We start from the raw sequence: 21,117 nt of genomic DNA, 5'->3' as shown, positions 1-21,117 counted from the left end.
GTCCAGTACACATCTTTCAGAATAGTTATTGTAATTAATTTTGTCAATGTTGATGAATTTGTTAAATATTTATTGACTGCTCACTATGTGCTAGGAACTGTGCTGGGGATATAACAGTGAGTATTTTACATACAAGGAGATTGAAAGGTTGAATGACAGGTGTAAGAAAATGTGGTAATGAGAACTGCAGCTAGATCCTAGGTCTCCTGGCTGGTCTCTAGGGCAGAAGGGAGTTGCTGTGAGAAGCTACTATAGTGTAGTTGGAATGATATGAGTGTGGGGGTGAGGGGGTTTGCTCGTGATCATTCTAACCTCTAACCTTAATAATTGAGGAGCTCAGTCTTTCAAAAGGAAGCACATTACATTTATTTAAATCATATTGGAGGTTCCATTTGACCTACCAGTAACCTGGTCTACCCTTTCAGGGTGGTCGTATTGGGTCAGAGCATAAAGTCAGTTCAGGGTTCTCTGGGAATGGATGGTTTGTAGAGTTCTGTGGGGTGGTCTGTCTTGGCTGCCAGAAGACTCGTTAACTGATGTGTGGTGGCCATGTGGAGGGTAGCTGCTTTTGGTGCTGGTGTGCATCTTGGTGTGGTCACGACAGAATCAGGTCAGTGTGGTCCTCGTCATATTTGATGGTTCAGAAATTGCTTACCGACAAGTGTTAAGTTCTGAGAAGAGAGATCACATGAACTAAGAGATCTAAAAACAGGTTTATAAATCAAAATACCAACTTAGAGTGATAGATATATGCTTGGCTCAAGATCTGGAATCTCTTTAAACCAGAGATTGTCTCCGGCTGGTGTCTAGGCTGAGATCAAATTAAAAATCAGAAGGTTGCTTGCTTGGTAAGCAGAGAATTAGGAGTTAGTTGAGTATTCTCTTCCTTTGAGCTTCAGGTTATGAGGAGTTGGCCTTATTTTACAGTGAGGGGGTGGGTATTTCTCTGTTCACTGCTGCTAGACAGTCAAGATCAAACCATCCAGACTTGTGGGAAGCTGCTGTACTCTTGCCCTTCCACTTTTTTGTTATTCAGTTGCCAAAAAAGCCTCTGTCATTACTAATTTCCTTATGAAGGATAGAACTGGTAAGATTTCCAGGAGTTGTACTTATTTTATCTTCACTGTTACTTGATTAATATATGAAATCTATTATTCCATGAGATTTGTGGTAGTTTGTGCTACTTAATATGATCTAGTATAATATGATCTAATATAATCATCTTCACTTTGATTCCTTTAACACTTTCCATAAAAGACTAATGTATTTTCCATTTCTACTGAGTGCTTCCTGTGGGCACATTTACCTTAGTCCCTGTCTTTTCTCTAGGGTCATCTAGTAGCAGACACCCAAATCAGGCAACTCCAAAGAAAAGTGGCTTAAAGAATGGCCAAATGAAGAATAAAGATGACGAGTGCTTTGGGGATGATATTGAAGAGATCCCAGACACAGATTTTGATTTTGAAGGGAATCTGGCCCTCTTTGACAAGGCAGCTGTGTTCGAGGAGATTGATACCTATGAGAGGAGAAGCGGTACCCGTTCCCGGGGCATCCCAAACGAAAGGCCAACTCGGTACCGCCATGATGAGAACATCCTGGAGTCAGAGCCCATTGTCTATCGGCGGATCACAGTGCCCCACAACGTGAGCAAGGAGTTCTGCACGGGTGAGTTGTACCAGCCCATCTCACTGGTTCTCTCTGCTTTCTGTTAATGCTTGAAAGAGAATGACCTAAATTCTGAATCGGAGTGTTGCGGTAGGAATTCACTAAACTCACTAAAGTGGCTTTGTGGTTGGCTATTATTATTGTCTCTTGGGAATTGTGGTTACTATGGCATCCTAGCTACCACGGGGATGTGGGGGTGTGGCGTAGGGGGCTGATTTCATGTCTGTTTGTATCTCATATCTGACAGGTTCTGGTCTGCTCTTTATTTAGTGTGTCATGATTAGCAATGAAAGGCAAAGGAGCCATCTGCCTAGAGTCACATAATCAGATCTTTGGCTTTTCACTGTGGCTTGCCTGTTACGACCTGTACATTTCACCAGAAGTTTCTAGTTGTTCGTTGGGGTAAAAAACAGAGATGGACGGTTGAAACCACTGGCTAAAATTGGGGTTTCCATAAATTGTTTACTACAGTGTCCTCATCTTCTCCTGTCCCTGAGAGGGTTTGGCTAGTCCCATTTCTCACATAACAAAGTAGTGCCTTGGTATTTCCGTCGGCCATTGTATAGGATAGTCTAGTCTATTACCTCAGTGGTTTTTAAGCTTCTTTTTTTAACATTAGGATCTTTTCTTCAAACATGGCATTAGAGGGGCACCTGGGTGGCTAGGTCAATGAAGCATCTACCCTGGGCTCAGGTCATGATCCCAGTGTCCGGGGATGGAGCCCCGCCTTGGGCTCCCTGCTCAGTGGGGAGTCTCCTTCTTTCTCTGACCCTCCCCCCTCTCATGCGCACTCTTTTTCTCACACTCTCTCTCACTCTCTGTCTCTCAAATAAAATCTTAAAAAACAAAAAACCCATGCACAAAAAAAGACATGGCATTAGAGGCAGATAAAACCAGCTATGGGGGGGCACCTGGGTGGCTCAGTGGGTTAAAGCCTCTGTCTTTGGCTCAGGTCATGATCCCAGGGTCCTGGGATCGAGCCCCGCATTGGGCTCTCTGCTCAGCAGGGAGCCTGCTTCCCCCGCCCCCCACCTCTGCCTGCCTCTCTGCCTACTTGTGATCTCTGTCTGTCAAATAAATAAAATCTTAAAAAAAAAACAAAACAGCTATGGGAGAGGTGGCCTACCTCATCCTTGTCCCTGTCCTTTCCCACTAAACCACATTATTACCTGAGCTGCTTCAAATACAGTTTGAAAACAATTCTTACTGAACGATCTTAAAGAGCTGAAGGAGGAATCGTAATCATTTTAATTAAGTAGAAAGGAACTAAGTACAATATTCGTTTTGGTTTGAGGGTTTGAATATAGGGAATATAAATTTAGAACAGTAGTAGCAGTTATAGAAAGTGTTATGGAGATGGCTTAATTACATTTGGAAGAAAATCAGATATGGTGTGGCTTTTTTATAGGCAGCAGTAAGGCTGTTCTGTATTTAGTTTGCTGAATATAGAAGTTTGCACGTGCTTTCCATGTGGAAAAAAAATAAGACTGTCAGGCTAAGAGTACCAAATTATTTTTCCATCGTTCACTGGGGGACTCGTGGGGATACCTCTTTACCAAGGTAGTTTCCCTAAGTGGCACTGACAGTGTGACTTCCTCTGATTTTTACCACCTGTGTGTAGGCAAACAGCCCGACTCAGAGTCAGGCTTCATTTCAGTTGCCAGGTGTTTAGCTTTTCAGAGGCATCCATTGTCCAGCAGGTCTGGTAGCACACTCAGTTCCTGTCATTCATTTGCCCCACAGCTCCCCTCTTTTACTATACTCATTTGCAAAATAAGCTGCTTCTGCGGGAGCTCTTGAGCTGAGGTGGTCCAGTATGCAGCAGTCGTTTCCCTGAAATTCCTCAACTTGGGGAGATACAGCCTGCCTTGGATGTGGCTACAGGGAAGGAAAGAGAAGAGAAGAGAAGAGTAGACTCAAGAAAGAGTCTCAGATCTAAAAGAGCCCGGAGAAAACATTGCTAAAGTAGACAAAGGGGAGGGTGGGAATTTTTTCCTACTACACACTCCACCTCCCCAACTTTTCACACCTTGTTTAATTTAACGACATAAGTAAAAAGTCCCCTTCTCTCGCATGAAACCATTTTTCCAGAATTGCCATTAACAAGCGTACAGCAGACCGCATGAGCTGGTCCTCAGCCAAGCATTCAGGTACGGCGGCTTGTGTGCTGGTGACCAGTTGCACTTCATTGAGGCATGACAGGGGATGGGAGGCCCTGCAGCTTCATGCCATCTGGTTTTCCTCTTTGTCCGCAGAAGTGGTAGGAGTGCAGATGAAGCCCTTTTTCCAAGCAGGGTCTGTGCTGGAAATAGAGCAAGTAATCCGTTGCCTTGCTGAGTAACTTCTCCTACATCGTTTTTATCTCTGCTCCAGCAACAAGACACAAGCCTCAAAGTCGGTTTCTACTCCTACCTAGAGAGTGTCTGGCTGGGGACACTTTTCCACTTGGATCTTCTATGCAGATGTTACAGTCAGAGTAAGGCAAACTATCTAGAATACGGGGGGAAACAACCTAAGACCATCAAATGTTAGTGTTAGGTTACTCGATCACTTAGTATGATTTTTCTCGTTCTGCAGATGAGGACATTGAAGCCCAGAGAGATAATGACTCTCACAAACCTTCTTTATCACATTTCCTTCCACCTTCGGAAGGTGGCTAAGTTGAAGAGGAGGAAGGACGTAGGATCAGAGGAGAAGGATAGTGTAATGGCACAACAGACCACAGTCATTTCTCTTTAGTGTCCTCAGAAACGGATCAGCTTAGATCAGCACTTGTGGAGGCTAGCTTGGATAGCTTCCCAGCTTGCTTTTTGGCATTCATGTCCTAGAACCCCAAAACCTTATTTTCTCCTAATCCCCAGGGTAGCAAAAGAACAACATGTTTACTACCCATGTGGTGTGATGGCTTGGGTCTCAGGATTCTGACAGCTTGCTGCTGCTATCCAGCACGTCGACTGCATGCTAAGTGGTGTCAACAGTTTCTAAGCCAATATGCTGTAATTGCTCACACTCCTCTTGGCAGTACTCTACCAACTTTGTGTGTGTGTGTGTGTGTGTGTTATGGGGGCAGTCTTATAAAAGGTCTTTTGATTGGGAAAACACATTCAGGAAGCAACTAAATTCAGCTCTTTGTTTAACACAAATCTTTTCTCTCTGGAAAGCCTTTTTGAGTCCTTTGACAGTGCTGCTGTCTCCAACAATTGTGGATTGTCAGACATTCCTCCAGCTTGGATTTAGCCTGCTGAATAATATCCAGTGGTCACATACTTGTTTATTAAGTTTGGCTGTAAAATGTGAGATGTGTGTGAGCACTCCATTCAGTGGGTAAGAGCTTCTCAAAGAACACTGGTTAGGAGAGAGGTAAGGCTTCAAAGAAGAATCTTTGTTCAACATTCATATTCTTCTAAAACAAATAGGTTAGTCTAAATACTGTTGCTTATTTTGTGTAAGTCACTCTAAGATCTTGTATTTGTTATTCAGGTGTATTAGGAAGGGGTGCCTGGGTGACTCAGGTAAGCATCTGAGTCTTGATTTTGGCTCTGATCTTAGGATTGAGCCTTACATGGCGCTCTGTGCTCAGCGGGGCATCTGCTTGAGGACCCCCCCACCGCCTGCCATGCGCATGTGCACAGGTGCGCTCTCTCTCAAATAAATAATTTTTTTTTTAAAGTCTTAAAAAGATGTATTAGGAAGCGGCATATATGTACCATATATGCCTGGAGTCCAGTGAGTGTGAACATTATTTGCACTGAATGTTGAGAGGCAGAAGAGGTCCTGAAGGCTGGACTGATCAGGAACGGCTTCACAAAGGGAGCAGGACAGAAGCCTTGAAGCATGGGCAGGATTTCACCAGACAGAGAGGAAGAGGGAATATGTGGATAGGCTGGTAGGTGCTGGTGAATAGTGAGAGTAAAGGGCCTTGTGGGAAATTGGCCATCAGCCGGTTTGGCCAGGCTAGAGTGTTTGTTTGGGGGAGTAGCAGGAATTAAATAAGCTTTGGACCACAAGAACGCAGAGCCTTGTGTGTGTATGTTATCCTTGTCCTGTGCCATAGGGAACAACTGAAGAATTCTGAAAATGACATGATCCCAATCTCATTTAGGAAGACTTAGAGACTTTTTTTTTTTTTAATAAAGATTCTATCTATGCATTTGACAGAAAGAGAAAAAAAACACAAGAAAGGGGAGTGGCAGGCAGAGTGAGGGAGAAGCAGCCTGATGTAGGGCTTGATCCCAGGATCCTGGGATCACGACCTGAGCCGAAGGCAGACACTTAACCGACTGAGCCACCCAAGTGCCCCAGGAAGATTTAGAGTCTCTCTCTCTTTTTTTTAAATTAACATATAATGTATTATTTGCTTCAGGGGTACAGGTCTGTGAATCATCAGTCTTACACAATTCACAGCGCTCACCATATCACAGACCCTCCACAATGTCCATCACCCAGCCATCCTGTCCCTCCCCGCCCCAGATTTAGAGTCTTGAGGAAGACTGGCCTCATGATAGATTTCAGGGTGGAATGAGAGGAGAGAGACCGGAGTAGGAAGACTAGGTTCATGACGTAACTAATGTACCAGAGGTTTGGACTGCTGAATGGAAAGGAAGAAAAGGTGTTGAAGGAAATGACAAAGGGAATTGATAGTTGAGAGCAGTTGGAAAAGGGTTGAGTGAGCGGAGGACTCAAAGGCATTGAACCTGTGGGGCAGGAAGAATGGCGGTGAGAGTCTGGTTGTCATTAGATTGCCTGAGTCTGTAGTGGGCCAAGTCTGCATGGTTTTGTGATTTCCCTCCTGTGGTGCTCTGCGGTTAAGCTCGGAGAAAGCAAATAGTAGAGTTACCACACTGAGAGAGAGGTCAGGGAGCTATTAAAAGGTTCAATGAGGAAGCTTCTGTAGAATCAGAGAATGGAGTTATATATATAGCCAAATGAGGGCTACTGAGCCTGTTTCCTTATCTGTAAAGTGGGATAAAATTGTAAATTAAATGAGATCATGTGGAAAAGCAGCTAGTGCAATGCCCAGTTTATGATTGTTAGTTTTTGAGTTCAAATATGAATTGCAGAATCGGCCTCAGTAAGGTTATTTCAAAGCATCTACATTTGTAAAATGTCTACTGTGTGTGAGGTAGCATTCTAGATCCTCTGGATAAGTCATTGTCATCCCAGGAGCCTTACAGAGGAGCCAGATGTTACAGAGTAATTTTACAGAGTACTCTGTAACCAAATTATAGCAGTGTGTACAGGGTTTGGAGGTGGCAGCAAGGGGATGGTGGGAGCCTGGTTCAGGAGAAGCAACATTATCACGATTAGTGTCATAGCATTGAAAGTTCTTTGGATATTTACTGTGTCACGGGCACCATTCTAAGCACTTCACGTTTGTCAGTTTTCATGGTACATCTATGAGATTGCACTGTTCTCCCCATTTTGTTATTATCCCTGTTTTGTTGGCATTAAGTGATCCAGACCAGGAGTGACTTTAAAAAGTGTCTCAAATTGTTCGTTTCCTGAATGCTAATAAATTCTTCTTAGGTATATTTATTCAAGAACCCTTCCTATTGGGTTGAATGCTTATTTAACTTTTGCCATTTATGTTCCACTGTGTAGCCTCCTTCTGCCTCCAAGTGTTCAAAAGCCCAGATGGGAGGCAGCAGGGTGCTGTTGATGTAGACAGTGAGTGTCTGCGGTTGTCCCATTTGCTTTGCCCGAAGGCTGTTCTTTTGCCCCCATACTGTCTGCCTGCTGAGATTTGGGGAGCAGCAAGTATATGAGGAGGATGAGCTGAGGTAGAGTTACTGTTTACTGTCTTGCCAAAGGGTCAAGTCCGGGTTTGAGTGAGGCACTCTGGTCTGAGCTCCCTTTGAGTCTGGCATCACTTAAACATGCCCATTTCTCTTGGTAAGAGCAGTCATGGTTCCTTCTCTGGAGGGAGTTGCTGGTGAAGCCACGGTTGGTTTATTCCTGCTGCTTTATGGCTTCCCTCTTTACTCTTCCCACCTTGGCTAGCTAAAATTTTGAGCTTCAGTGGGGATGTGTCTTGCCCTCAGGACAAGCTTGACCTTCATTCACATTTGAGGCTGGCAGTTGTCTTCCACAGCTAGTGTTCCATTTCTTCAGATTATGAGACTGACGTGCTGCCTACTGCGCTAAGAAGGCACTTAGTGTTCCATTTCTGCCTCTGAACTCTGGCTGCCTTCTTTTGCTTCTTGTCAAGAGTCCCTTAAGAAGTATTCAGATGCTTTTAAGACCAGCAATGTTCGTATCTCTTGAAGAACAGATAATCAGGAAATCTGCTTTGGGTTTGTATGTATGTTCAACAGGAATTCAGGAAGAAATAAATCTTTGAGTTTAGAAGTGGCCAATGAAGAATTTTACCCTCAGGTGGTGAGACCTCCTTCAGCAGTCGTGCTCCTGAGAGCCACAGGGATGCATCAGGAGGTAAATTCTAGGAGATGGTCTGGATCAGAACATCTGCCCTGTCACACTTGTGCTGGAGCAGGTTCCGATGTAACTTTTCACAGAACAGAGGTAAAGAACCGAGTTTCTGAAATGGTGTCTTTAGGCAAAATTCCTTGACAGTGACTTGGTTGATTTGAGGAACCTCAGGTTCTAAGCAGATCTCCCAGTGCCAGGAGTTGAGGGAGTAGACAGTCCCTTTAATGTGGTGTCCTTTGGAGTTTCTGGGCCTGGATAATCAGATGGATACTTGTAGACCTGAAGGTCTTGGTTGAACTCATTGGCAGTCTTATGAGGTTTTAGAGCTGCATTGGTAAGACAGGTGTCTTGGGAGGTGCCTGGGTGGCTCAGTGGGTTAAGCCTCTGCCTTCAGCTCAGGTCATAATCCCAGGGTCCTGGGATCAAGCCCCGCATCAGGCTCTCTGCTCGGCAGGGAACCTGCTTCCCCCTCTCTCTCTGCCTGACTCTCTGCCTACTTGTGATCTCTGCCTGTCAAATAAATAAATAAAATCTTAAAAAAAAAAAAAAGAAGATAGGTGCCTTGGGTAGGCTCTTGCCCTAGCAATGAATGTTTGTGCTTCCTCCAGTCTTTGCATGGGACAAGGTCTCATGGCAACGTGTTGTTAGAGATTTAATTTAAGAATTTAAATTCAGGGGCGCCTGGGTGGCTCAGTGGGTTAAAGCCTCTGCCTTCGGCTCAGGTCATGATCTCAGGGTCCTGGGATTGAGCCCCGCATCGGGCTCTCAGCTTGGTGGGGAGCCTGCTTCCCCCTCTCTCTCTCTGCCTGCCTCTCTGCCTACTTGTGATCTCTGTCTGTCAAATAAATAAATAAAATCTTTAAAAAAAATGTTTTTTAAAGATTTAAAAAAATATTTAAAAAAAAATTTAAATTCAAATTAAGGGCAGGAGGGTGTGGAGCCTTGGTACATTATGGCCTGACACCTGAGAGAGAGAGAGAGAGAGAGAGAGTGTTTTCTTTTTAAAGAGAGGACACTCGAAGGGCAGAGTGAAGGGCAGAGGGAGAGGGAGAAAGAGAATTTCAGCAGGCTCCTTGCTCGGGCTCAGTGCTGCTGAACCCGATGCAGGGCTCGATCTCATAACCCTGAGGTCATGACCTGAGCCGAAATTAAGAGTCAGACATTTAATTGTCTGAGCCACCCAGGTGCTGCCTCCCCCACCTGAGTTTTTGATAAAACTCTAAATGGGACCACTTTGCCCTTATGTATCATCTTGCCATTTCAGAACCACAGGTGTCTAGCCAGGGTGAGGATGAGGAAAGAGTTTGATTTCAGTGTACTCACCATCCTCCTTAAATTCGACACACTGCAGCTAAGTCAGTCAGCACCCCACCCCCCGCCCCGCCAATTCTAGCAGTGTTCTTGCCTCTTTGCATTCTTGTTTCTTTCAGTGCAGTCACCATTGTTAAGGTGTCTGGCGTAAAGCTTTGCAGCCACCTTACCTTTTCCTTCTCATATAAATTCATGCCATGTGCAGAGCCTCACTTTCGATGTGACCGGAGCTTTGGAAGCTTGGCCTACCCTATGTCCTCCTAAACTGGACCTTTTGAGGCTTGTGTAGAGTTCCTAGCAGGGGAGTGCAGCTACTCGTGTACCCTTGACAGAAGAACAGTCCTCCTCTATTGGGGACGGTTTCCTCTTTGACCAGCAGGCAGCTTTAGGAGGGACACCCACGGAATGGTGAGGGAGGAAGGCGACACCCACTTGGCCAGTCAGACCAGCCGAATGAACCCTGGTGATCAGTGGGGTGACAGATGCCACAGCCAGATTGCCCTGACCTCCTTTTTTTCTAATTTCATAGCAGATATGTGATTCCTTCTGTAACAGCCCTGGCAAGGAGTTTCCTTTATCCTCTGTTCATTCTGGCTTGGGGCTCTCTAACTCCTTACTTGGTCACCATTGAAATACTCATGATTTTTTAGTTTCTCCTGCTACCCTATGGGTTCCCTATGTCCCTTGACATCCGTTCTACCTAATCTTTTTGTCTTCATTTTCTAGCCCAGTCAGCATAGCCTTCACGTCAGCCTCCGGGCTCCAGCAGGGAATTTGCATCTGCACAGTCACCCAGATTCTAGCCTGTGGAACTTTGTTCATTGTTCCTCCCACCCCCACCTGGAGGGCTCTCTCTCCCTCCTGTCCTTCTGACTACAGTCCTGCCTGTCTTTCCAAGCACCATTCAGTTTGAGAATTTGAACACTGCTTCGAGCTCCTGGGGATAACAGTTTACTGTGTGTATTTTCTGGTATTTGCACATATATATTTTCTGTTTTCAGCTAGATTGTAAGACTGTGGGAAACAGGGTCGGGTTTTGTATTTTTTTTTTTTAAGATTTTATTTATTTGACGGAAAGAGACATAGAGAGGGAACACAAGCAGGGCAAGTGGGAGAGGGAGAGGGAAGAGCAGGCTTCCCAATAAGCGGGAGCCCAGTGAGGGGCTTGATCCCAGGATCCCGGGATATGACCTGAGACAAAGGCAGATGCTTAATGACTGAGCCACCCAGGTGCCCCCCCCTTTTTTTTATATCGAAGACAATTTTACACTTTAAGTTGCTAGAATAGTATAATGAATACCATGCACTCTCCACTTAGATTCATCTATTAATATTTTGCCACATTTACTTTTAAATACACACAGGAGCACACCTGAGGCACCTGAGGGTTCATTGCTCTCGTCACGTTCCTGTACAGGCCGCAGGGTGTTGCTCTTACAGCCACGCAGTAAGACTGCCCTCAGGAGATGTACAGCTAGCACAAAGTGTTATCTAACACACACTCCGTATCCATGGCTCTCCGGTTGTTCCAGCTGTGTCCTTTATAGCTGTATTTTTAGTCGACAGTTGTGTATCACATCGAATGAGATGTAGTCGAGACAGCTGTCTCTCTTTTGTTCCTTTAACCAGGAGAGTTCCCACAACTTCTGTCATCTCTTGTGACAAATTTATGAAGAGTCTAGGCCAGTTGATTTGCAGAATGCGCCTTAGTTTTATTTACTGATTGTTCCTTTTGATTCATGTGATTCATGTTCCAGGTGATTCATGCTAAACATGTTTCCCAAGATTTTGGTGGGGGCTCTCTGTCTCAGGGTATCACATCATAAAAATATACAGTGTCGTTTTGCCTCACCATTGGGGCTGAGTTAATCACTTGGTAAGGCTTTGTCCACTGGGTTTCTCCTTTGTAAAGATGCTTCTCCCTTTCATAATTAGTAAGTCTTCTTGTCAGCAGGTCCTTCACCCCTTGAGTCCACAGCTTGTTCCAGTGGAGCTTTAACCTGAAGGAATAAAGTTCAGGGTGGACAGGGGCTTTGTCTAGTTGTCACAAACAGGGGAAGGAAAAGGTGGGAAAGCATTCTGAAACCTCTCCCTCACCGTTACCTCTGGGTGTAGCAGGCCTTTTACCCAGCGGCCGAATGGAGCGCGCTGAGGCAGTTTTATCCGTTTTCTTCCCATTCGTTCACTAATTGCACCTGTACTTATGTAGACCACCCAGGCCCTTCGCTGACACTGAAGGCACCGTGGTGAAGCACGGGGAGAGCCGTGAACAAGACAGACACGGTCACTACCTTTGTGGAGTTTGCAGTCTGGCAAAGTAGATAGTCCAAAAAGAAAAACCGTTATTTACAAGTTGTGTTCAGTACAGTGAAGAAAATCATCAGCGTGCTAAGACTGAGGAGTATTTAAGAAGAGGGACAGAAGAAGAATGAGGGACCAGCCGTGAGTGTGGGTAGAGCACTGGAAGAGAGAAGAGAGTCCCAGGAGAGGGGACATGCTTCCTGAGGCCAGCAGGGACTTGGAGTGTTTAGGAACCAGGAGGCAGCCAAGGTCCCTTAGAGCATGGTGGGATTTGGGGTTCAAGGTAAAGGGGGAGAAGTAAACAGGGGCCAGATCATGGGGGCCTTGTAGGCCCTAATAAAGAGTATTGAGTATTTAGGCTTCTTGTAACAAATCCTTCTTTCAGAGATAGACTTGACACCAAATTTCATTTTGTGTAGCTTTCATGTAAATCTACAGTGTGGATCTGAGGATATGAACTGGGATCTGATTAACCTCAGGGTATCAATGTGTTTAACTATAGAGAGCAAACTGATGGTTACCAAAGGGGAGTAGGGCGGGGGGGGGGGGGGGGGAGGAGGGGAGGGGAAATTAAGGAGGGTAAGGGCCCGTTCGGTTACGCGCCAGGTAATTAAAAAAAATAAAAAAAAAAAAAAGAGTGTGATATCTCCCTGCAATGGTGTGACTCTCCACAGAATAGAATTGGAATTCATAGCCCTAGAGAACTCAACATGCCCTCATTGAGGCATTGAGCCTTCAGTGAGCTATGCTCCTTGTTGGGGTGCGCACAGCCTTTCTAACTAAAGGGCTATGTCTGTGTGAGGATTGAGTTTAGATCTGAGCTGACGCTTTGTTGTGGGAGTCTTTTTTTTTTTTTTTTTTAATTTGACACAGAGAGAGGCAGAGACAGTGAGAGAGGGAACACAAGCAGGGGGAATGGGAGAGGGAGAAGCAGGCTTCCCGCTGAGCAGGGAGCCCGATGCGGTGGTGGGAGGGTGGGGCTGGATACTAGGACCATGGGATCATGACCTGAGCTGAAGGCAGATGCTTAACAACTGAGCCCACCCAGGCACCCCAAATTCCATTGTGGGAGTCTTGTCACACAACCAAAAGGCTGGGAGGTTTAAGGGACAGGGAGGGATATACACTCAGAGACTGCCAGAGAAGGTTTGGACATAGTGCTGCTTGAGGGTGTGAGAACGTGTATAAATGTCCATACGAGAGGTGGAGTCCTTAAGTCGTATGTGCTGGAAGGAGCTGTGTGGCCCTGAGAAAGATTAGAGAGGTCGAAGCCGCAGCAGGCACTGTGGTGGCTGGCCTGTGAGCTTGCCTGGCCACGGCCTCCTGCTGTGGAGTGCACTGTGTGGGGAGGAGTCTTACCTCCCAGCCCATACAGAGTGTGCTTAAGCTGTTTTCCTGGATACCCTGAGGTTAATCAGATCCCAAGATGTGCTCTGCTTGTCACGAACTGACTGGAATTCTATCTTCCTTTCTTGTTCCACTGACAGCTGTAAAATACATACTGAGAGAAACCCTACCGACTGATTTTACTGCCTTGGATCCAGAACAATAAAGATCTACCTTCCAGCTCAAACATAATTAAGCTTGGCTCATGTTCAGGCTTTGGCAATGTTATTGTTTGCCATTTACACGCTATGTTCTTGGTTCCCTTCCTTTGGGGTTTATTTTATCCCCTCTGCCTGTTTCTGATAAGCAGTCTGACTGGTGGAACTTTGTGTGTAAATGTTGAAAAGGAACATTTTGTGGTGCTTGCACATTCCTTCCAGAGAAACTGAGTAGGTGCAGTGGAGTCCTGTAGCTGTCAGGCTGGGAAGAAAGGGTGCAGCCTTGTCTGGCCTTGGGCTGTAGAGTGTGCGGGTTCATCAGCGTGCCCCTGCCACCAGTGAGGGGCTGGTGACAGATACCCAGCTCCCAGATGTAGCAGCCCGCCAGCCAGGGTGTGGGGTCTGCTCTCCTCTCCCTGTACTGCGAGTTTTGTACCCTGCAGGACTGTGAGGAGAAAGGTAGCAGAAAACGCTCAGCCTGCCTCCAGAGAGCTGTCCGAATGGGAGAGGGGCGTGCCTCTACCTACAGCACAAGATGTAGACCCACAAAGAATGCTTGCTTTGTAGGGTGGTATGCTCAGGACTCCCTGCCTGGATTTGTTTCAGATTCAACAGAAAGCAGATAAATGGGTGAAGAAATGCACAGGGTCAAGGGAACGCGCTCTGTCGCGTGACTCTGCAGAGAAAGAGGGTTTGGAAGTAGGCATGACTTGTCTGACAGGTTTAGGGTTGTTAGTGGCTTAGGACTCCTGAGAATTCCTTTGGCCTTTTCACACTGCTATCAATGATTCCTAATTAGTTCTGATGATATGTGCGTGTCTGGAGCAGGCCATAAAAATGGCTGTGTGAATCAGCCGTTGACATGCAAGGTCAGGCTGCAGCCTCCAGCGTCGGCGCCTAGGACTGGCATTTCAGAAAGAGAGAGGAGACCTTGTTCCTGATGGCACTGTTTGTGCCAGGGTGGGACTAGGACTCTGGTAGGTAGAAGGCTTCAGTTAAGCAACAAGATAGTGTTAATTTTGATGTGTAGACGTCTTTTATTGTCATTGTTACAGTAAGTCCTTACTTCGCCTTCCTTTGAGAGGATGTGTACCTTGGTGTTTTCGGTTCAGTCTTTGTGCTTGGATTTCTGTTGTTCAGATGTACTACCGTAGCCTTGTTCTGTGTGGTTTTAAGAGTCCGTGTAGGCGGGACTGGATATCTGATAGAACTTCAAGAAATTATTCCTGAAATGATAAAAGAGGAAGACAGGTTTTTCTAGACAGGGCTTTACAAACACTAGGATAAATGAGGAACTTCTGAAAACTTCTGCCACAGAGTCAGGCCAGACCAGAAATAGCACCAGGTTTGCATCATTTATGTGTTTGAGGACTTGGTGAGAGCTCACCTCTGTTGATAAATGTAGTTGAAGCAGGTTGAGGAGATGGGGGCCAAAGGACTAAAAGGTTTACTTCCCTGCTCAGAGGAGTGTACAGTCCAGTATAGACGAAGACGCAGGATCTGAGAAGGTGTCGGATCCAACCTGACAAAACCCGTTAGGTGCGGTCCCGCGCCAGCTTGCTGATTGGAGTCTGTGTGCGTTGGTCTGTCAGCCAGTGAGGCCAGGTGGGGCTCATGCATAAAGGTCTCTCTTGGGGCCAGTCCAGTGGCTTCTGATATTTGTAAGATGGCATTGGTTGTCAAGACGAGCTGCTCGTTACAGATCACAATTTTTTACTTTGGCATTTCTTTCCTGTCCTGGTTTTCTGGCCCTGAAATGGCCCCGGTGTGTTGGTGCTGATGCGTATGAGAGTCTTGCCTGTGTCCCAGCTGCTGCAGACTTTGGCCTTACGAAACCCAAGTATTTTCCATGCTGTACTTTCAGCAACTGGCTCTCCCTAACCTTTACAGAGTTCCTTTCTCTATGGCAAATAAAATATTCAAGATTCTTCTGAGCGGGCTGCTTTCCATGTGCTCTTGCCCTGAGGTTTGAGTATTAGGTTACATTCACCCCCGATGTGGGGAGAAGATGATAAATTATTTGAGAAAACAAGTTGCTAATTAAATTTTTTAAGCACAGAGGAAGGGCTGAGTAGAAGAGAAGAGGAAAAAGAGGAAGCGGGGAGCAGACGGGATCAACACGTCATCCAGCCAGGACCTGAGGGTCAGGAGGCTTAGTCAGCGTCTGTTCCACTTGCAGGGAAGGCAGAGGAGTCTGCTCCTGAGGACGGTGCCACTGCCAGGGATGTAATTTCCCCCACTTTGGGAAAAGCATGGTCTCTTCTGACATGGCCCACAAGTTGCTGTTCCACGCTGTGCCGGCCCTCTCTCTGTAATAACCAAATAGATCTTGGTAGATTTGGCTTTTGTGGTCTAGAGCTGAACTGTTAGGAGAGTAGCGCCTGGGTGGTTGAGTCAGTTAAGTGACTTCATTCAGCTCGGGGCATGATCCCAGGGTCCTGGGATTGAGCTGTGTGTTTGGCTCCCTGCTCAGCGGGGATTCTGTTCATCCCTTTCCCTCTGCCCCCTACCCCACTCCTGCTCGTGGGTGCCTGCGCTCATATAAAGAAAACCTGAAAGAATAAAGTGCTCAGAGAGCTTAAGCTAGCCCCTGCTCTTTGGTAATGAGCACAAGGTGTTACTTCCTCAGCTGCTACTGTGGAGGGCTCCATGGTACACCTCCATCCCACCGTAGGCAGCTAGGCCAGGGGAGGGCCAGTCTTAGAGTCTTGGCTGTCACAGAATCCCGGATCGAGTATGTCCATTTGTTGGTCTGGTTTCCTGTCACCTCTTTCCCTTTCTCTCTTGACCTCCTTTTGAACTGCAGACTCTGGCCTGGTTGTCCCAAGTGTTTCCTATGAACTGCACAAAAAGCTCTTATCTGTGGCTGAGAAGCACGGGTTGACTCTGGAGCGGAGACTGGAGATGACAGGAGTGTGCGCCAGCCAGATGGCCCTGACCCTGCTCGGAGGACCCAACAGGTAAACGCCTCTGGACTGGCGGGGGCTGTGGGTAGGGAGGTGCTGCCCTGCCGAGGCGCCACCGCGCCCCCACCAGAGGAGTCTGTCAGTGTGAAGTCCCTTCCCGGGGTGCTCTGAGGGTATTGTTTGCCCCTCTTACCCTCTCCCAGAAGTCCTCATTCTTCTCTAGGCAAGCTGCCCTTTCACCCTTTCTTTCCTGATAAAAGCTGGCTTTGACCTTCCTGCTGGGTCCCAGAGGCCTGCCTTCTAAGAGCCTTCAGAGACTCAGCCTTTGGCACTTGTCCTTCACTCTGAGGGGCTGGGATACAGATCAGCCAAAGTTCCATACCCGAGCACTGCTAGAACCACCCTGACAACTGGGTTGGGAGAGCTGGAGGTCGGTGCGTTCCTACCTTCCTTCTGGGTCCCTGTGTCAAGAGCAGTGCTTAATTTTATTTGTGGTCACTTGTGTCATGTGCCAGTCCATGTGCTAGAACTAGGCACACAAAGAAGAGTAGAATACTGCGCCTGCCCTCTGGAAGGCTAGTGAAGTGTCCAGAAGGTACACCGTGGCGGGAGAGGAAGCAGGATCGCCCAGGAGGCCGCAGTAGCATCCACATGGTGTCCTGCGGGGGCTGCTGAGGGGGCATTAACAGGCCAGCGGGCAGGGCGGGGAGTCCAGGTCTGGGGAGTAGCCTGCGCTGAGGGCGGACAGAACCGAGAGCGTGGTCGTGGCTGGGATCTGTGATGTCCTTCTGTGGGGCTGGGAAGTCGGGCTTTGCAGCAGCTGCGCAGTAGGGAGCTGAGCTGACAATGGGATTTCAGAAACAGCCTTGTGGGGGCAGAATGTGAATGTCCTCACCCCATCACAGCGCCCTCTAGCCGGCTTCCTGGGGCCAGCTGTCCATGGGCCTGGCTTTTCTTGCCGCCTCTGACCTCTCCAAAGGGCCATCTCCTGCAGCCCCTTTGAGAAGGGTTGCCACAGCTAGTAATCTTCCTCATGTGTGTCCGGTCCCGTGCAGTTCTCACTGTGCTCACAGCCGTGTTCAGTTTGAGCCTCATGGCTTCACCTTGAAGGTGAATAGTAGCCTGATGTTTGAGGATGAGCCCGCTGAGGCTCTGAGAGCGGAAAGGCTTGCCCAACTTGGTGCCGCCGCTATGTGGTGGAGCCAGGTCTCCCGTCCAGACAGGAGTGTTTCCAGTGTCTGGTCCCTGCCCCTTGCTGTCGGCTGTGTGATGCCAGGGTCTGTATCCTCCGACCGCGGTGCCTCTGTGAGAGCAGGAGTCTTCAGGAGCAGCCGTGGGTGAGGCAGCCGCCACGACGCAGCAGCGTCTGTGTGAGGGGAGAGGCGCTGATCGTATTTCCTTCAGATGCACACGTAGTGGGGGAAATGAGTGGTTTGGTATATATGCAGAGTACATTGCTAAAGGCCCCCAAATTTACTTGGAGCATAGGGGCTTCCTCTCTGACTGGAACAGCATCTGTCATCTGCCTCCTTTTGGGAGACTAGTAAGTGACTGTCACTGCTAGGGACGGACCTAAGCCCGTTTCTTGCTGTCCATCTCCCCCTGCCTTCTGCCCCTGAGGCAGGCCGTAGCGCCTGTGAGTTGGGAACAGCTCCAGAGTCAATCCGGACCTCCTGTGGCTCAGCTTTGAAGGACAGGAGCTGGAAGTGACTTCATCAGGACGTGGGTAGCCAAGGAAGCTGCCGGCGTAGGAGCCCAGGAAGGCCTGCCTGCTGCCTCCTTGACCTGCGATGTAGTCCTGTTCTGAGTGCTGTCCGTGCGTGGACACACAGCATCCTGTGGAAAAGGTCTTGTTCATATCTGGTGTTGCCCTTATCCCACTTATTGGCGGCTCAGTGAGGAGCACTTGGCCTGGCACCTGATTGAGGACGATTTAGAACGGTCCTGTTTGCTGCTGCTGCTGAGTTTCTTAGGAGCTGAGCCAGAGTAACCCTGGAAGAGGTGAGGCTTGAGCTGGATTCCAGAGAAAGGGTGGGTCAGAGTTTGCCAAGTGAAGGGCTTTCTGAGCAGGGGACCTCATCTGAGGAGAAGCAAGGAAGAGCCTTTCGGAAAGAGTTCTGTGTTTCTGGTCGGAGAGCAGTGTTCTGGCAGCAGTGTTGTATGGCTCAAGATGTGGGTGAGCTGCCTTGTGAGAGGACCCAGTAGATGAAGTGACACCGGGGTGTGGGACCATGGGAATGCCACCCTGTAGCCCTGGGGTGCATGGCTTTTCACCCCCTCTGGGACCTGGGACTGTCAAGAACTCAGCACTCATCTGGTTTATGGTGCGAGGGATTGGCAGGTCTGCAGCTGATGATGCTTATTTGCCTTCTGTTCCAGGTTGAATCCCAAAAATGTTCACCAGAGGCCCACAGTGGCCCTGCTGTGTGGCCCCCATGTGAAAGGGGCTCAGGGGATCAGCTGTGGAAGGCACCTGGCTAACCATGATGTCCAGGTCATTCTCTTCCTGCCCAACTTTGTCAAGATGCTGGAGTCCATCACCAACGAGCTATCTCTCTTCAGCAAGACCCAAGGCCAACAAGTATCTAACCTCAAAGGTGAGCACTTGCCTAGGGCAGGCCTGCGCCCTCCTCCTGTAGTTCTATGGTCCGGTGCTGCCGCCCAGTGGCGACAGGTGGAACATCACAGATGTAAGGCGTGCTCTGCCTGCTGGAGTCTTTGTACACAGAGGAAATATTTTGGGCGTTGACTTGCTTACTTCCCACCCCTTCACTGTTCTCCCTCTCTGATTACTCAGACGGAGAGCTGGGGGCCCACTTGTTCACTTTACAAACGTTTACAGAACAGGCACCACTGCTGACACTGAGAATGTGGCAGTAGATTGTTTTTTTGATCCGTACTTCCATGGAGCTTACACTCTATTTAGGACAGAGAAGAGACAGAAAAGTAACCTTTCTGTTAGGCCAGATGGTGATGTTATGAGACAAAGGAGGGAAGGGCGCTAGAGAGGTTCAGAGGGGGTTGTGTTGGGGAGGTGCAGGTGGTACAGTGCCTGCGGGTCGCTGTAAGGGTTTGACTTTCACACCCGCTGTGATGGAGAGTCATTGGGGGAAGAAGCAAAGGAAGGCAGAGGCCAGCTCAGATTCCTGATGATCCCCTGGCTGCTGCTTGGGAGTAAACTAGAGATTTACAAAGAGAAGTGTTAAGAGGCTGTTGTGCTGGGGCGCCTGGGTGGCTCAGTGGGTTAAGCCTCTGCCTTCGGCTCAGGTCATGATCTCAGGGTCCTGGGATGGAGTCCCGCATCGGGCTCTCTACTTGGTGGGGAGCCTGCTTCACCCTTTCTCTCTGCCTGCCTCTCTGCCTACTTGTCATCTCTCTCTCTTCAAATAAATGAAATCTTAAAAAAAAAAAAAAAAAGGCTGTTGCGTGACATTGGAAGGGGATGTTGGTGGCTGAGACAGTGATAGTGGTAGAGGAGGTAAAGAGGGGGTTAGGTTTTTTATTTTTTAAGATTTTATTTACTTATTTGACAGAGGTCACAGGCAGGCAGAGAGGCAGGCAGAGAGATTGACGTGGGGAAGCAGGCTCCCCACCGAGCAGAGAGCCCCATGCAGGGCTCTATCCCAGGACTCTGAGATCATGACCTGAGCTGATGGCAGAGGCTTAACCCACTAGGCCACCCAGGTGCCCCAGGGAGTTAGTTTCTAAGTAGTTTTGGAGCTAGAGGCTGCAGAGTGGATATAAGGGATGTGACAGGGAAAGGTTAAGAACAACTCCAAGGTGTTTGGCCTGAGTGACCAGAAGGATGAAGGTGCCATCCTGAGCTGGGAAGACTTGCGGGAGGATGTTTGGGGAGGAAGGTGCCTGTTGAATATGCACGTAGAAATGTTGACTGATGCAGATGAGTCTGCAGGTAGGGGAAGGGGTCTGGTCTGGGTGCTGAGGGTGTAGGTGGGAATGAGCCCTAATAAACCTGGATAAGTTATCTTCTAGGAAGAGGTAGGGAAGTTGTTAAGTCTAAGTTCTTTGTTTAAAAGTCAGGGAGTTGAGAGAGCAGCTCAGGAGACGGGGTGGGAGAAGGAGAAGCAGGGGAGCCTGGCACCTGGAAGGCAAGTGAAGAGGGAGGTATGGTGTGGTCAGCTCTGCCAGCAAGCCGCTCTGAGTTAGGCTCAGATGAAGGCTGAGAATCGACCACTGGATCTGTGTGGGTGCCCTGTGATGATCTCAACCAGAGCAGTTTCAGTGGGGATGTATGGAGGGGGGCAGTACGAAGTGATTAGAGTGGGTTTTAGTGAGAGCAGGGGAGAAGAGAGAAGAAATATGAAGGAAGGGTCTTGCCAGGGGTCAGATGGCAAGTTGGGGCCAGATCCTGGGCCAGAACCTCAGGCTCCTGTGTATGTGTAGAAGCTAAGACCCCATTCTTACTCTTGAGAGCCTACTGGCCCCCAGCAACACCCCCCAACCCCCTCGTCATGGTGGTCAGATCTAAGTACGGAAGCCCTGAGTCCCTAATTGAGAACTAGCAGTACTGGAGCTGGGAGGCAGGCCTGTTCTGGGTTCCCCTGCTTGAGATCTGTAACATGATGCTCTGTTTTAGGCAGTTCTTCCTCTGGCTACCTAAAAGCCTTCCAATTTCAACTCCAGGAGCCAAGTCTGAGGATGCTGACCTTGAATTTGGTCTGATTTCTCCTATTCTCAAGTTACTTTCTTAGGCTGGTCAAGGCTTACGTAGCTGTTGAGACATCTGTTCTTCTGCTGTCCCAGAGGCTTGGTTTGAACAGAAAAACTTTTTAAAGTGTCTGAAGAAGTGATCAGTTCCCTCTCCATCCTTCAGATTGGGCTGTAAGGAGAGCCTGTTTTCATGAGATGGATGTGGGGCAGGATGCAGCAAGGCCAGGCTGGCTCAGGTCGGGTGAGGAGGCTAGCCCAAGGTTCTGGCCAGCTTGCTGCTGTTGGGCTAG

General features: G+C 48.1%; 1 protein-coding gene across 1 annotated transcript in view; it reads left to right on the top strand.

The window, feature by feature from the left end:
- The window catches only part of EDC3 (enhancer of mRNA decapping 3), a 58,639-nt gene that overhangs the window by 35,826 nt on the left and 1,696 nt on the right, over nt 1–21,117 (top strand). Inside the window, exons 4-6 of the mRNA XM_032865050.1 lie at nt 1,330–1,665; nt 16,057–16,210; nt 18,536–18,753. Coding sequence (XP_032720941.1) covers nt 1,330–1,665; nt 16,057–16,210; nt 18,536–18,753 — 708 coding nt within the window. The remainder of the gene's footprint in view (nt 1–1,329; nt 1,666–16,056; nt 16,211–18,535; nt 18,754–21,117) is intronic.

Source organism: Lontra canadensis, unplaced genomic scaffold (genome assembly GCF_010015895.1).
Source record: "Lontra canadensis isolate GAN:19392208 unplaced genomic scaffold, GSC_riverotter_1.0 scaffold28, whole genome shotgun sequence".
NCBI classification, from domain to species: Eukaryota; Metazoa; Chordata; class Mammalia; order Carnivora; family Mustelidae; genus Lontra; species Lontra canadensis.
Note: the sequence above shows the minus strand (reverse complement) of the source record. Positions and strands in the feature narration are given on the sequence as shown.